This window comes from Rhopalosiphum padi, chromosome 1 (assembly GCF_020882245.1).
Source record: "Rhopalosiphum padi isolate XX-2018 chromosome 1, ASM2088224v1, whole genome shotgun sequence".
Classification (NCBI taxonomy): Eukaryota; Metazoa; Arthropoda; class Insecta; order Hemiptera; family Aphididae; genus Rhopalosiphum; species Rhopalosiphum padi.
In genome coordinates this window covers 66945522-66961912 of record NC_083597.1, presented here as the reverse complement: position 1 = coordinate 66961912, position 16391 = coordinate 66945522, and the positions used below count along the sequence as shown (strand labels likewise).

The 16391-nt window shown below is 32.6% G+C and overlaps 2 protein-coding genes across 2 annotated transcripts; both read right to left on the bottom strand.

Moving 5' to 3' along the window:
• Positions 1-1333: 1333 nt before the first annotated feature.
• On the bottom strand, positions 1334-4960 carry LOC132924116 (ADP,ATP carrier protein 1-like). The gene is made up of 3 exons (XM_060988223.1): positions 4652-4960; positions 2379-2640; positions 1334-2316 (listed from the first exon to the last, which is right to left on the bottom strand). The coding sequence occupies exons 1-3, from the start codon at positions 4821-4823 to the stop codon at positions 1839-1841; spliced, it is 912 nt and encodes a 303-aa protein (XP_060844206.1). The 5' UTR covers positions 4824-4960; the 3' UTR covers positions 1334-1838.
• A 2457-nt stretch (positions 4961-7417) lies between these two features.
• On the bottom strand, positions 7418-14599 carry LOC132931715 (staphylococcal nuclease domain-containing protein 1-like). The gene is made up of 15 exons (XM_060997665.1): positions 13989-14599; positions 12480-12589; positions 11705-11880; positions 11472-11623; positions 11104-11271; positions 10797-10940; positions 10564-10728; positions 10353-10498; positions 10070-10279; positions 9795-9981; positions 9593-9734; positions 9182-9483; positions 8854-9100; positions 8348-8766; positions 7418-8277 (listed from the first exon to the last, which is right to left on the bottom strand). The coding sequence occupies exons 1-15, from the start codon at positions 14061-14063 to the stop codon at positions 8167-8169; spliced, it is 2754 nt and encodes a 917-aa protein (XP_060853648.1). The 5' UTR covers positions 14064-14599; the 3' UTR covers positions 7418-8166.
• Between the last annotated feature and the right edge of the window lie 1792 nt (positions 14600-16391).

Below are 16391 nucleotides of genomic sequence, written 5' to 3'. Positions count from 1 at the left end.
TCTTGTCCTATTTAGTGTTTTTTTTTTTTAATTTCGAATACATTTCGAGGGCATAACCCCCCTCCCACGGCGATCCCATTGACAAGACACTATTCGGTACCCCTTATAAATATCAATAAGAACTATTAAAACATATATTTTATATTAAAACTTAAAACTTTATGAATATGTGAAAGATGTCGCTCTGAAACAAAAATGAATTTATGCCCATGTTAATCCGACCACGATTAAAAGGCCTTTAAATAATATGGCGGTACTGAAATTAGGATATCGAGAACATGGCCATAACTGGGATTTAATAGTTACAGGGGCTAGAGTCCTAGAAAACCAAAGTTAATAATAATTTGAAGGCTAATTGAAACTAAAAAGTATAACCTTATAGGTGGGTTAAATATAAATACAGGAGGGCCAAGCCAGCCAACCCTAGACCCCCCTTCACTAATACGCCGATGATCGAGAACCACTACATCAATTTTAGATCAGGGAAAATTTTGATTTTCCTACCCGTCACTACTAAAGAAAATTAGAGAAAGTAATAAATATAGGCGTAAAATATGTAATGACAACGGACTAGCTTCAACTGTTATGGGAAAGATCATTGTTTTAAGGTTTTATTATAAACATACATTTCGTGAAATGTTGAAAATCAAACGTAAATAAAAAAAATATGACCTAAGCTTTAAGATAATATATAAATATTAACTTTTAGACCGAGAAAATATTTATCAACAGAAAACCGAATTCTTTTTAAAAAATCTATGAATAATTCAAACCCCAACATTTTAAAAATTACACGAGGATCATTTTAAATATTTACGAATAATGACAACTAAAAATAAAATATACTTCATCAAAAATTGGTTTTCCTTATTTTTTTTTATTTTTCTGAACTCACAAGTACAAGCTAGATTAAACTTACTACCAAAAATCACTATCAATATAAAAAATAATCGTTTTAACACATGAATAATAAAAAAGATACCTAAACATAATTCACTATTTATTGTTGAGAAATAGTTCCACCGATCAGAACTTAAAATGGTGAAGATAAATTGCTGGTGTTTGTTTTGTTTTCTCATATTATTACGATATTTTTCTTCATACCAATCATGAACCATGTACAAAGTACATTGTACTTATCAGAAAGCACAAACTAGGATTGTGCCATTTTGTAATGATTAGTATACTGTAAATAATTTATTTTACCTTTATTTTGTCTTATTCTTTCCACAGACAAATATTTAACAGTATTGATGTAATAATATAGTCTACAGGTACATTACAAATTATGTACTAATGTACTATTGCTCATAAATTGGATTTGATACTTAGATAAAAGTCTCCAAACATGTACTATATATATTATAAATATAACAATATAACAATATTACAGAGTACAAAGATTTTAAATTATACTAGCAAACAAATTATAATCATTTATATAAGTAACTGTAATAGCTTCAATAAAATTCATGACTTTTAAATATTTTATTTTAATATTCTATGGATGATTATACAAATAAATACAAATAAAACACAAAACATTTTTTTAAACTATGGTTTATTATTAATTATGAAATAAATAATACAATATCAAAAATAAACCATTATACGGACCTAAATAGTTTGTTTACATAAGTAGGTTTTCTAAAAAATTTGGATCATAACTGATAAAATTAAAACAAATACGGTACAGAATAATACATGAAAAATTGGAATGAGAAGCCCAGTTATGAATAATAAATGTTGCACTTGTTAGGAATGTTTATGCTACAACAGTGTCCATTGAATTACATTTAAACTGCACAATATTGTTCAATTTCATTAAAAAATGAAATTTACATGAGGTTTTTGAGTTCGTCGTAGAAGACCAACACCAAGGCACCACCAGTACCTCTAAGTACGTTGGAGAATGCACCCTTGAAGAAGGCAGAAACTCCTTCGTTTTTGTAAAGTTTAGACCAGCAGTCCACTGTGCTCTTGTACATGCGTTGGTCAGCAGCACGTCCAGACTGCATCATCATACGACGTCTAACTGTGTCGAATGGATAGGACATAATACCAGCGAATGTTGTTACAAATTGGGCAATACCCCATGAAACTAAGAATGGAGTATTTTTGGGGTCTGGCAACATTCCCTTAGCAGTGTCGAAGAATCCAAAGTATGCAGCACGGTAGATGATGATACCCTGGACGGACACAACGAAACCACGGTACAAACCGATAGGGCCATCAGATTTGACAGTTTTAGCTATACAATCACCAAGACCTTTAAATTGCCTTTCAGCTGGTCCTTTACCGACATCAGCTCCTAATCTATAATATTAAGAATTTAAATTATTATTAAAGAACAAAGTAGTTTAAAAATCTTGACTAACCTTGTACGAGCATAATCGAGTGGGTATACAAAGCACAAAGATGTTGCTCCAGCAGCACCACCGGATGCCAAGTTACCAGCAAAGTATCGCCAGAACTGAGTCTTTTTGTCCACACCGTCCATAAACAATTGTTTGTAGACATCCTTGAAAGCAAAGTTTAATGCTTGTGTTGGGAAGTATCTGATGACATTGGCGAAATTACCTCTCCAGAAACTGGCAAAGCCTTGTTCTTTTGGGATTCTCACTAAACAATCCATGATTCCTAAATAACAGACAAAAACAATATTAATGTTGCAAAAAAATAAAATCAATATTAGAATTAATTGTAATGCTAATTTATTTAAGTCAAAAATTAATATTTTAAAAACATAGCCATAACTACATTTTTGAAGACTACCTTCCCACCCCCTTTCTCTAAAACTTTTGGTAAAAATATTGAATAGTTAGGAAATCTAGGTTTATAAAAAACCAATAAATAAAAAAAAAGCATATAGGTAAGTAGGTATTATTTATAAAAAATAATGTTAATTTAGTTTTAATTTATTTTTAAATAGATAATTTCCAATTTAATTTTTTTTTTATCTTGTTTTTAAACCTTGAATTTTTTATGGGTTAGATTTGTCTTTTCTAATAACTTTTAAGGTTATTCTTCCTTTTCAACTATTCCTAAGTTTTTGTTCACTTCTCATTATTGCTAATATTATTTCTTTAATTTAATTATCAAGTTTCATTATTTGACCAATTTTTATAAATATTTCATTTTTATGTTGTAAATTACTAAATCATATTTAAATTAAAACAGCAGAAAAAAAATTAGTTACCAACATTAAATATGAAGCAACAATTTTAATAAATTATAATACAAATAATAAATAACTAACTGAGTAGGTACTTGTCATATTAAGTTATCGACTAAAATTTATTTACAAAATAATTGTATTGTTGTTTGAGTTTATGATAGGACTTTTTTCCGATCAAAATAGATTTCAAGAGATGGAATAAATCACAAAAAGGATCTTATTTTAGGTGACTATATTTAAAAGTTAAAACATAGAGTACATAATATTAATACAACAGGTTAACTAAAGGCAATCTTTATTTAATTTAGTAGTTTATATTTTAAGTCTCAATATTGATCTTTTTATTATTATGTAATTAAAATTATATAGGTATTAGGTACCTATCATCATTAATTTATCACTATTATGATATCAGTCAGAATTATTTCATTATATTGTTAAAATGCCTAGCAAATGATCTTTGTAACAAATCAATTGTCGATAAAAACATGTATAAAAAATCAATCAATCATTCAAAAACTAAATCAATTAGTTTGACCGTGAAAAGTGGACGGTAATAATTAATTAAACTCATTTAATATTTGAATACAATATATGCACGCTGTACGTTAAAAAACAACATACTCTGTACCCAAACCCCGTTTCATCATACTCGGTTAGATGTTTCAAAGAACAAATTCCGATTTGGATACGACGGAGTAGTATTGTAAACTCGATAAATATCGAACAAACGGAAATAACCGCAACGATGAAACTGCAGGGCGTGCCTGTTAGGTGACGTTTGCATTAATGGTGAGGTCCGGAGAACTGATAAATTCCACGCGAATTGTATTTGTATGTGTTAGTTTGGTCCCCACCGCAACAACGCTTTTAAATTTTAATGTAGAAAAACACATTTTACTGATTGACGGTCCAAATGTGAATCATAAAAATACGGAAAATCGCGATCGAAATAAACCTAACCTTAAAAAGTAATACGCTTAAGACCGCATATAGTGAAAAAAACCGGAATGGACAGGTAAAACGTCTTAAAACGAAATAGTAGCCAAACAGAACGGACTGGGCAAAATGGCGTTCTACCTCAACGAAGCACGGCGGACGCCGGCGGTAAGGACAATGTAAAAAAAATTGTATGCCGTCGACCAGGGGTCATACATTTAAATTGATTTATGATAAATCTAGCGTGACTGATAAAATGGGATTTAGGACGATAAACTAGACGGTCAGAAAACTACACGACTACAACAGATTAAGAAGCGTACGACGACGTCGACGGAAGCCCCGCCCGCCGCGCGCTAACCTAATTCTCCGGAATCGATTGCGCCGCCGCCGCGTCCCCGGGCCAATATCTCGACATGAAAAAAAACCAGACAACTATGACTTGAGCGATAAGCCACTTAGAACTATTAATATTAATGGTTGTACGCAAACGGAACACAAAATCGTTTTGAAAATACTATATCACATCCTTACCTTTGTATTGTTTGTCGGCGGCGATCTGCGTGGAAGCGGCCTGCACTTGCAGGATAAGCTTGACGCGCTCAATCGGAGCAACGGCGGTCTTCGACACGGCAGCGGAGATACCACCGGCCATGAAATCCTTCAAGAAACCGTACGGGTCTTTCGGCGCTTTGGTTTCAGCCATCGTAGTGATAAAGGTCGTAAAAGTACTTTGTGAAAAATGAACAGAAAAAGGACAGCTAGCTGTTTGCTGGCTGAACGGTGCGGAGCAGGTCTGCGCGTGTCGGACGGTGCGATGCGAAAGAAAGACAAGTAGGCCGCCGCGACTACGGGCGGCGCTCCGCTCGCAGTTCATCGAACGTCGTGACGTCACGACCGCTGAACAGCTGTTTTCGCTGCCGCCGTCGTCCCAATGACATTTTCTGTAGTACAAATTATTATAATATTATCGTTTGCCATTTTCCTCGTGTCACTCCTCTAGCTTTTGCACCGACGAAAACTGTTCGGATGAATATTGTATTATTGTATCCTATTCCGTACCGTCGGTGTGAATTTATTTGTTTTACAATTTTAGTCGTTTCGACTTTTTAAGGTTATGCTGTGGGGACAAACCACGTTTTTTTGCCGGGTATATTCGAATAAATGAATCGCAACGTCGCGCTGCCCCGTGACCGTCACGTAAACGACATGCGTAATGCTCATCGAAAATCACGTGCCATATTCGTTGTCCGTATCCGTTGCCGTCGGACTGGATCTTTTTATGATGATCGATCGATCAATACCACCTCCCTCAGATGCCACAAACTCAACCACGATTGTGCAATTTGTGCTTTTCCCGATTTTCGTGTCATTAAGATTCTACCAAACCGTCCGACACGAAATCATACTAAGTTACAAGCCCTTTAATCAAATAATTTATTTTGCCTTGGTATGTAGGTAATAAATAAAAACCTCCGCCAAGACCTAAAATCACTTACAATCGTCAAACTAGCCAAATTACATTCTAATGTAAACATCTAAACCAATTTTTTGATCAAATAATTATACGATATCGCCAATTTCTTTTTTAATAACATATGTCCCTAGAACATTCAAAGACAACGGCTCGGGGGTCCCGTTTTAAATGATAAATAAAAAATAAGTCAAATTCAATGGCGATATTTATGATGGTTGCCTTCCCGTTCAAACCAATTTTCAGTTTTATACCTAACCTAACCTACATGGGCTATAAATTATGTGATATGTCACCACTCACCAGCTAGTCATCTGATTTTACCATACAACATAATATGTACCATGATCTTACTTTTGTATAGGTCGTAAATAATTGTAATAAAAAAAAAAATTGTCTACCATTTTCCTCGGTTTTATTATACAACCGTTTATTTATACATTATATCCACGTATAATATGGATTTTGTTCCTATCTATTTTGCATATTATTTATCTACCTATATTTAACTATAAGATTATGAAATGTAATAAAAAAAATTAGGACGATTCTGAACAGGCAACAGCCAATGTGTTCACGAGCATTATAGGACTACAACCAACATAATATGATACACATCTCACAGCGTTTTCGGTTCTCGATTAAATTTTGAAAAAAAATGTAATGTAATAGAATATATTATAGTTCCGGTTTATCAAGGGTTATCGAATATCGTTTAGGTTAGGTTGTGGATAAATTATACAAAACGTGCGCATTAATGAAATAGCAATTAACTCGTTTTCCGCATCTACTTTGTATACCTATAGTATATTACAGAAATAATAACCCGATTTTAAATAATAGGTACGTAAAAAAAATCGTGCAGTTATATTTGAAAATCTCAAAGTGGAATTAGTGGTATCATTTCATGTGGGTTTCAGTTGTCAATATTTTTAGGATCTTTTTGAGTTCTAAATGATTTAAGTTCCTCTTAAATAACACAAGTCTTTATTACTCAGCGAGATTAGGTAGTTATAACATCGTATATTCGTTTTACCATGTAAAACATTATGAATTATCACTATGATTGCTGAAAGGGCGGGCTGTAGGTTTTTATGTTTGTATATAATTATTAAAAAATCAAGATTACTCTTATGACATTAAAGAAACCAGTGATGCGCGGTCGTATTAAAAGTTACGTCATTTATTTTGACATTCACAAGCTTATACTGTTTATAGTACTTGAACAGTTTGTACTCGATCGTATGAACATTTTCATTGTAAAAGTTGAAATATTTATGTACAGGTAAGTATTTAAGACAATCGTTCAGAAACATTTATCATTTACCTTAAAATGTATGCGATAACAATAACACACACATAGTATACATAGTAACTATGTTCATTTTACAACGCGCAGTTAAACCAGTCAATTTAATCAGTAGCTGTGCACACTATTAGACCGATCATTGTAAATTAGAACGCATAAATTACGAAATTATAGTCGGCGATTAGATAAGACAATAATTTCATTGATACACAGCGTACGTTCGTAAAAAAATAGAAATAGACGGGTCACATACACATAGGTCGATTGTAGCACGCAGTAAGGTCGTACCGCCCGTACACCAAAAACAACCATTTACTAGATAATTGAATATTCAATAATTAAATATGTGTCATTATCGCACACATCCTAACCTACTGCGAGTACATCATACAACAATTTATTATAATAATAAAATTATAAGAGACAGATCACCACCACCACCACACACATTTTATTTTAAAAGATTTAAAGGAATACGATATATTGCGACAAACGGGATGATTAATGAAAACACAAATAATGTAAATCGATAATATAATCCATCTGAACAGTCTTTACACTACACATCAGACATAATAGTGTTTTACAAAATATTTAAGGTTTAGATTAAGTATCAGCAAAGCATTAAGTAATAATAAAATATTTTTACATTATTTTTAAAATACAAGATAACTCTTCAGAGTTCATAACGTCCATATAATCACGCCAATTTAAAATTTTATATGTACAATGTATTTTATAGTTATTCCCAAAATCCTATAATTAAACAAATCAATTTAGTTACAAACAAAACTATACTTAGGTTTTTTTTTAAATTCTTGACAATCTTTTCCCAGATGTCTGAAACAATGTTTTATTTCAAATTGTACACTTATTATATGATACTAATCCCAAAATTGTGGCATAAAAATGGTTACAATATGTGAAACTGAAAATATTTTAACTATTACAATTGATACAATTTTTTTTTTATATATATAGATAGAAACAATTGTTCAGTACAATTTTACAAGTAATAAATGGTACGTATTATTAAAATCTTTTATTTGTTAACAACCAAAAAAAACGAGATGAATAAAATAAAGTATTATTCATAATAAAATATAATCAATTCATAAATAATTATTATCTATCAAACTTTTAGATTAATGAATGTAAAATTAGATATTAATATGGCTGACTAATAAATTTGTAAAACACCTTTTTGTACAGTTGTAAAAGGCCTGACCAGTGGATATGAGTCTTCTGGAGATAAAGAAAGACCATTTATTTTGCATAACCAAATTCTTTTGCGTCATCTTCTGTGATGTCACCATATTCCCACATATGTAACCGATCTTTCTTAGCCTTTTCTTGAGCCTCGATGTACTCTGTCAACTAGATTTAAAAACACATAGAATGATTTAATATAAAAAAAAAATTGATCAATCAATATTATTAATATTACCAATTTTTGCAAATATCTTTCACGACGTCTTTCAACCAACAAGAATCCTTCTTCAACCAATTTCTTGACAAGATCCTCCTTTTTGTCGGCATCTTTCACAGTAATATGTGTAAGATTGTCGTAAGTGTACTCTTCATTGATGTTGATTGTCTTGTTAATGAACTCATCACGTACAACAGCAATGGAATCTTCTTGATATTCAGGCAATTTTGGTAGTTTAACAAGTGCAAATCCATACTCTTTGGCATACGGTCGGTCATTTTTAAAGTTTGATGGCAAATTGGCACACTCATCAGCAGTTACCACGTCCCTGTTACCATAATCAATGTACAAAACATGTATACTCGGGCCAGCAACCTTTTCTACTTTAGCACGGTACCACTGTTGATCTTCTTTAAACTTAGCTGCACATATTTCTCCTAACATTTTAATAAACATATGAATATTATTTAACAATTATATTAAAATTAAAGAACTAAAATTTAAAAATATGAATAATAAATTACCTCGTTTTGGACTGTAAGAACCAGCACTAGGAGGATTAGAATCAAAATGTTTCCTCAAGTTATCGGTAAGACTTTCTAACTTGGGTCCTTCAGATATAGGTTGTACATAGACGTGCAACTCAGGACTGACTTCTGACACAAGTACTTCAACATAATTAGTTTTTCTTTCCTTTACTACTTCTTCATGAACAGGTTTGCTTGTGTTATTGTTTGCTTCTTCTGGTTCCTCAACATAATTCTTCCATAACTAAATATAGGATCACACGGAATAAAATTAATTAGTGTCTGAGAAATGTTTTACTCATTAGGTATTGTAAGTTATATTTACGTTAATTTTCTTGTCCTTGGCTTCTTTCTCAGCTTGTTGCAAAAGTTTGAAGTATTCTGAACGTTCAGCTGATCTGTGTACTTTGGCCAGTCCTTCTTTGACAAGCGCCAAAGAAAGATTAGTATTACCAACGAACAACCAACCAATCATGCTTCCACCCTTATTACAGGATTCTACAGTAATTTCTACTTCACGGTGCATTATCTTTTCTTTTGTGAACGCTAATGCTTCTTGATGGTATGCTTCAGCTGCTGAAGGTGCTTCACCTTGGTTTGGCCGTTCACCACTTGGGCATGTAATACCTAAACATTTAAAAGTTTCATTTAATTAGCATTAATTTATAGGTGGAAAATAATTAATATGCATTATAAAAATAACATTAATTTAATGAAATGTTAACTATTTACTAACCAGCCAAAAGGAAGGTAATCAGCGAGTATTCTCTTCGAACGTAAAGACGCATTCTAGAACCACTGGCAACATACTCAACCAAAGCTTCAAACCTTGGAAAACGTTGCAAACTAGGCAAAAGAGCCTTGGCACGAGCAGATTCCTAAACATAAAAATAATTAAAACAATATTAATTTATTATAACAAAGATAATTTTACTTACTGCAGCACTAGAACAATCGGTGATACGTTGTTTAGGGGGAGACGATTTTGAGTAAAGCCCTTTGTGAGATTGTTTGGCAATTTCTTCTGCCTTCTTCAAGTCATCAAAGCACTGAGACATTTGGTCGTCTCGTGGGTTGTTCATAACAGTTGCCAAACCTTCTTTTACTAATTCTTCAGCTAAATTTCTATGCAATAATAATAATAATAATAATATAGTATTATTTCTTATCAAAAATATATATATATTAATAAAAAATAATAATAAAACCTTACATTCCATTAATTGTAACAGTGGCACAGATTTTCTCTTCAAATTTATCTGATTTGGGTTGTATGTAATCTACAGATGCATTTACTTTTTTTCCAATACAACGTGTCCTTAAGAACTCACGTGCTTCATAAGCCCATGGAATCTCGTAAAAATGTTTAGCCAAAGTTCGTGGTGCTCGTGGAGCAGGTGGTTGGTCATCACCCAAAGGTTCGCTGAAGATGATAAATAAAAAATTGTTTAAATTGTGTTAAAATACATATAATTATAAAAAGTGGTGATAAATACCCTCTTGGTACTTCAACTCCTAGTCTAGCAGGTTTGATATTGGATAAGAATATTTTCTTGGGCTTATCATTGTGGGAAGTTTTAAGTAATAAAGCTTCTTCTCTTACAATTTCAATAACAGTTCCAACTATTTCTTTTTCAGCAATCTAAACCAAAAGAACCAACTTAACAACAATTCTTAAAAAATTAACTCAAAGTTAATTATTAATACTTCTGGTCCTGTATGTGTGTATGATTGCCATTTCCTCAATTTCTTTTCTTTGGCTTGTCTCTCAGCTGCTCTAAGTTTATCAGCACTTCCTTCTAAGTATTTCATACTACGATTTTGACAAGTAGCGAAACCTTGTTTAACCAATTCAACAGCAATTTCACCAGCCTTTGAAAAAATATAATAAAATTATATAGTTGTAACATAAAAACTACAAAAATGATTTAAATATGTACCGGATGATGGATAGTTCCAAAGAAAGATGGAGTTTTATTATTAGAAAGCACTCCTTCCAAAGTAACCTCAACATCTTTTTGCAGTAGACGGACTTCAACAAAGAATTTTGCTTCATCTCCGAATTCTACACTTTCTGGCGGACACTAAATACAATTTATTAGTACATATATTATTATAATTAATCCATCTATTTATCAAATATATAAAAAATGAAATATTATGTCGCTTAGAAAATGGTTAAATACACTAAATTACATAATACTTTATTTATTGAAAAGTATCTGTTTTACAAAAAAATTTTTTTACCTTGATTCCTGAAAGATAAAGAGTGATCATATTTCCTTCAGGCAACAATAGAAGCTTGATAGTGGATCCGTCAATAACAGATTCAACAACAGCCTTAATACGTTTTTTTGAATTTTTCTTTAAAAATGCTTCGACATCATCGATAGAATTATTTTTCTTTGCGGTATTCTAAGTTACAGAAAAAAAAATTGTTTTAATAATTTTAAAACTTATGATTTACATTAATAGTACTACAATCATTCAATTATTATAATATATTTTGTTATGTCAAATCATAATACAATAAAACAATTTTCACAATATTACATCATACGTATCATTAAAAGTTATTTGTTTATTAATTTAAAAATAAATATTGACTATAATACCTTAGCATTAAGATCCCATTTTCCAACCTTGGCAGCTTTAGCCTTGTTCTGAAGATCAACAAGAGTTTGAACATCAGAAGTTGGATTATTAGACTTCACATTTTTAACAGTTACTAATCCATTTTCAACAAGCTCGTTAACAATGTTATTTTCTAAAAGCATAAAATATTTATTTATTATTAATTAAATGTATATATTAATATAATTAAACATTTAAAAGTAAATTTTCTCACCCAATGTCGGGTAAAAGATGTCACCGTAATAACGAGTAGTCTTTCCACCACCGGATACTTGACCCGCAGTTTTGAAAAATACTTTCTTTCCAACTAACTTTTTACGAAGAAACTCACGAGCTTCCCATGAAAACGGTTCATCATCAGTACCTTTGGATGTCGGATCATTATTCGCTCTAAAAATGATAAAACAAAATATAAAATTTATCTCAAGTTTAAACCTGTTATTGACATATGTTTTATATGTGTAATTAAGGCCTTAAAATTAATAAAAAAAAACAAACTAATACAGAAATTATGAATTATTAAAAATGTATAACTATATTTATCCATTTTTGTTATTAGCATTATCATTAGTTTTAAATATTTTAAAAGTCATAGGAAATAATGCATATTGAGATTAAAAATAATATATATTAAAACCAATAGGTTTTTAAGAGGGCTACAAAAATACCAAGAAGTTTCAGAATTTTCCAATAACAATAACTGTATCTATTCATCAAGCAAGTTAATTCATGATATTTAAAAATTTGTATAATTGACTTACAGGAAACTAGTCTAAAAAAGGTCCATAAATTTGATTAGTTAAAAAATAAGTTATATTGTTTTAAGCCAAATTTTAAATACATAGAAAAATTTAGTTTATAGTGCCTATGATATTAATTTTAGTTACATATGAACTATTACTCAAAAACCACAAACAAGCTTATACCAAATGACAATTAATAGAGAATAAACAAATTAATCGTAATACATAACTAAAACAAATACTCACGCGCGACGGCCCAATTTGGGAGCAATGATGTTGTTCAATGTAATTTGTTTTTCTTTTGGATAACCATTATACACTTCCTCACGGATAGTGATGGAGTCACCAGAATTAACCTGTACAAAAGTAAACAAATTAAATTATACTAAAAATAATTGGTAGTGAAAATTATACAAAATTTTAGAATGTACCTAAATCCACAAAGGTAAAAAAATAGAAATGCATTTAAACCATTAAGAGTTTACTCAGATGGGCACTATTAGTAATGGTGTTAATATTTCAATTTTAAACAGAATTTATAGTATTTTCCTAATCATTCATACAAATATTAAATTATCATATTTAGATAAAATTTGATTGAAGATGTATCTTAGTATTTACAGAAGTCGTGATGAAAAATATATTTTTCAAACTTTATTTTTTTGATCATACCTGTCATTGTAAAAAATGTAAAATTCAAAATGTCATGTTTATCTCATTTTGATATGTTATGTTTTAAGGCAGGTAAATAAGCTTTAAAAATATAAAAATAGAGAGCAGATAGATACTGACAAAACATTCTAGTCGTGGGGAGTTAATCTAATACTTCTATCAGTATAATATTAAAGAAAATACCTAAATAACTAATTTCTTTTAGATGAAAATAAATAATAATTTTAAAAAAAGTAGCAGTTATTATAGTTAAGTTTAAAGCAGGTACATTGGCACCTATGTGAAATACAATTTTTTTTTTTTTTTTTTTACTGCTGAATAATTAAAAGTATCCATCTTTGAAACAACATTATAATTGGGAAAGTAGGGCAATGTTTAAACATGTTGGTTAGGCCTTTCACAATATTGAAAAGAAACCTAATTCTTGTCAATAAATAGATAGGACACAATTTATTGGTATTTATTTATTACTTATTTGAGTTTCAATGGATTAAAATATGGTTAACTATTGGTTAATAGTTTATTTTACTACATACCTGTTACATGAATAGGAGGTACTTCATGAAGAAATAAAAAACTCAAAAAAGCAAAAATTCTTTTATAAATTATGTAATGTACCTAATATCAGCTACCAACCAATCTAAACCCATATCTATCATAAATTAAAAAATGTTGTAGTACCTACTCAAGTAATTTTAATATTTAGGTATTACTTTACTGTGATAAATCAAGTCTGAACATGGACATTTCTCATACTTAGGCAAAATAAATGTAAAATTAAATAGAATGAGTAGGTGCCCAACCAATCCATCTTATTCTACGAATTTAAAACTTCGAAGTCGCAGATGATGTGTTGGTTGGGTGTTAGATAACCGAATCGGTTCGTCACACTGGTAAGACAGAAGACATCTAGTCAAGATCATATCAACCTACGAAAGGTCGAGAGTTAGACACGCAATATACCGCCGACAGCTCGGCCCGTGCCTTAAGTCCAACGACGTCTGTAAGGGTTAAGTCCTAAGACGGCGGCCACAGTGGCAGGAAAAAAAACGTGGTGCGCGTATTGGCCACCCAACGACGTACCTGTTTGACGACTCCCTCGAAGACCCTGACGGGTTCCTTTGCGGGGGACACGGCACCGGGTGGTTGATTCGTCATCGTGGCTTGGCTGATGGCGATGATACTTGTACGATAATATTGTTAAATCAAGATGGTTCGCAAAACGGCAGCGGCCAGGATTGCGGTGCGTCACGGCTGTGTGCGTTGTCACGTGATTCGACAACGACGGCGGCGGCGGCGGCGATACGGTGTTACCGTAAAGCGAGCGATCGGGTGTTGTGTGAGCGGGTCTTAGTAGCGGCGATAGTTCGCGAGCACGTTGTTGGCGACAGCGACAGACATGGCGATTACGATATGATAGTCAGATGAGAGTAGCTAAAGAAGAGACGCGTGTCCTTACGGGCGACGACCACGGATGGACACGATAATCGATTTATATTAAATAGGCGATATTAATAGACCGTGCACGGCGATCTGATGCGATAATGCGATACCGCTGCGTTCGACGTGTGCGGAAAACAATACGTCCGGACTGCTGGCGGGGTGAGAGTAAAAGAACGAAAACGGTAAAAAGAAAAGAAAACACGCGAAACGGGCCAGATCAGCAGCGACGGAGCGCACACGTTCGGCGATGGAAGGCGGGAGCGGGCGGGCGGAGATAGGCAGGCTGGCACACACTCACTCGCGCACGCAATGGCAGTCGGCGCGCGGCGTGGCACGGCCAGTGATGACGGTGTCCGCGGCCGACGGTTTTTATACACTTTCCCCGTAAACTTTGAAGCGCGGCACCGTGACGACCGCGAAGCCAGCACTCGACCACGGTAACCGTACGTCGACTCGTGTGGTCGATGCGCACGCACCTCCCCAGGCGTCTGCACGACCACCTATATGGTCGGGTGGCCACCTATGTGGTCGGGTGGCCACCCGAGTGGTCGGCCGGGGCCGTACCTTTGTTGTCATATCGCGGGTACCCTTATCTCGACTGTCGTCTGTGCCCAGTGACCTATGGGGGACGCGGGTATCGTTACAGGGAATTCCGATACGTCGGCGTTTTTTTAGGTTAGGTGCGGTCGTCTCGTGGACAAAACGTGGAACTTAGAAATGGCAAATACGTGATACGTTAGGTTTGCCGCCTTACGAGTCATAGTTACGACGACGGTCGCTGTCCGCAGTTGCGGCAACGTGCGCGCCGCGGAATAACGCCGGCGATTTTGAAACGCGTTTTGCCGCGCTTTCTGCGTGGCTGTACATAATATTATTTGATTCGAGTCGGCCTCGACTACCAATGTCCAATGCTAACATTATTATGTTAACAGCTTTTCTGCGCCCCCGATCGTACAAATGTACAATGCATTCCGTTCAAGAACAGGGTCGCATCCGTCAACATTTCCTTTTTTCATAGGCGTTTTACGTTTTTTCCACTCGTAACAGTCATAACATCTCATTCTTGAATATTAGTCTTATTGTGTATAATATGTGTGTGTGTAATAAAATATTAATCGATTCGATATCGTTTAGATGTGTTTTTTCGGCAACGAATAACAATAAAAACAGTAATTACAATTTCGAGTATTTTTTTTCAAACATTATTCTAATCTTAGATCGATCGACAATCATTTTCCCGTGCGATAAACGGACGCATGTAAAATCACATAGGTAGTATTTACGAAAAACTATGGGTGTCTTGCCATTTTATCGCACTTTACCGTCATTATACCGACACATTACGCCTATATATATAATTTATGTATTATTGCTATCTTCGCTACACAATGAACATTTAACTGGATTTGTGTTTTACACAGATATTTGTGATAATATTATTATTTATTATTATTATCGCTTGTATACACCATACACGTAAATCGTTGTAATCGTTGTAATCGAAGTCGCGTTATTCGAGTGCTGTATCGGCCGTCGTTATAGCATTGATTATAAATACGTACGGTCTGGTAAAAAGATACTTTGCAGAACGCGGACATTTTATACTATTATATACATTAAGTATATATTATAAATATAAGTTTTATACATAAGTAGTAACTAATAATTATGTATAGTGTTAATTATTAAAATAGAAAAAATAAAAATAAAATTGTTATAAAATATTGATTGTATTTGTATAATTATAATAATAATTTAAATAAACAAATAATCAATAATATCATTCAAACTACATGTAAAAATGTGTACAATATAAATATCAAAAATGTCAAAAAGTAGTATAATATATAAATAGTATTTAGATGTAATGATTTTTAGATTATTAGCTAATAAAAAATAAAAATAAAAATAGGATAATAATATAGAAATATGTCAAATTTGAAATAAATGTCAAACGTCAAAAAAAAATATAATATTGAAAAAATGTTTAAAAAACTACATGTAAAAATGTGTACAATATAAATAAGTCAAAAGGTAGTATAA

What these genes read in the sequence shown, in the direction of transcription:
- LOC132924116 (XM_060988223.1), bottom strand. Translation starts at nt 4,823, where the DNA reads ATGGCTGAAACCAAAGCGCCGAAAGACCCGTACGGTTTCTTGAAGGAT. An exon ending in CGCCGACAAACAATACAAAG is followed by an intron (nt 2,641 to 4,651) that starts GTAAGGATGTGA and finishes TCTGTTATTTAG; the next exon opens with GAATCATGGATTGTTTAGTG. An exon ending in CTCGATTATGCTCGTACAAG is followed by an intron (nt 2,317 to 2,378) that starts GTTAGTCAAGAT and finishes TTAATATTATAG; the next exon opens with ATTAGGAGCTGATGTCGGTA.
- LOC132931715 (XM_060997665.1), bottom strand. Translation starts at nt 14,063, where the DNA reads ATGACGAATCAACCACCCGGTGCCGTGTCCCCCGCAAAGGAACCCGTC. An exon ending in TCGAGGGAGTCGTCAAACAG is followed by an intron (nt 12,590 to 13,988) that starts GTACGTCGTTGG and finishes ACTTTTGTACAG; the next exon opens with GTTAATTCTGGTGACTCCAT. An exon ending in ACACACATACAGGACCAGAA is followed by an intron (nt 10,499 to 10,563) that starts GTATTAATAATT and finishes CTTTTGGTTTAG; the next exon opens with ATTGCTGAAAAAGAAATAGT.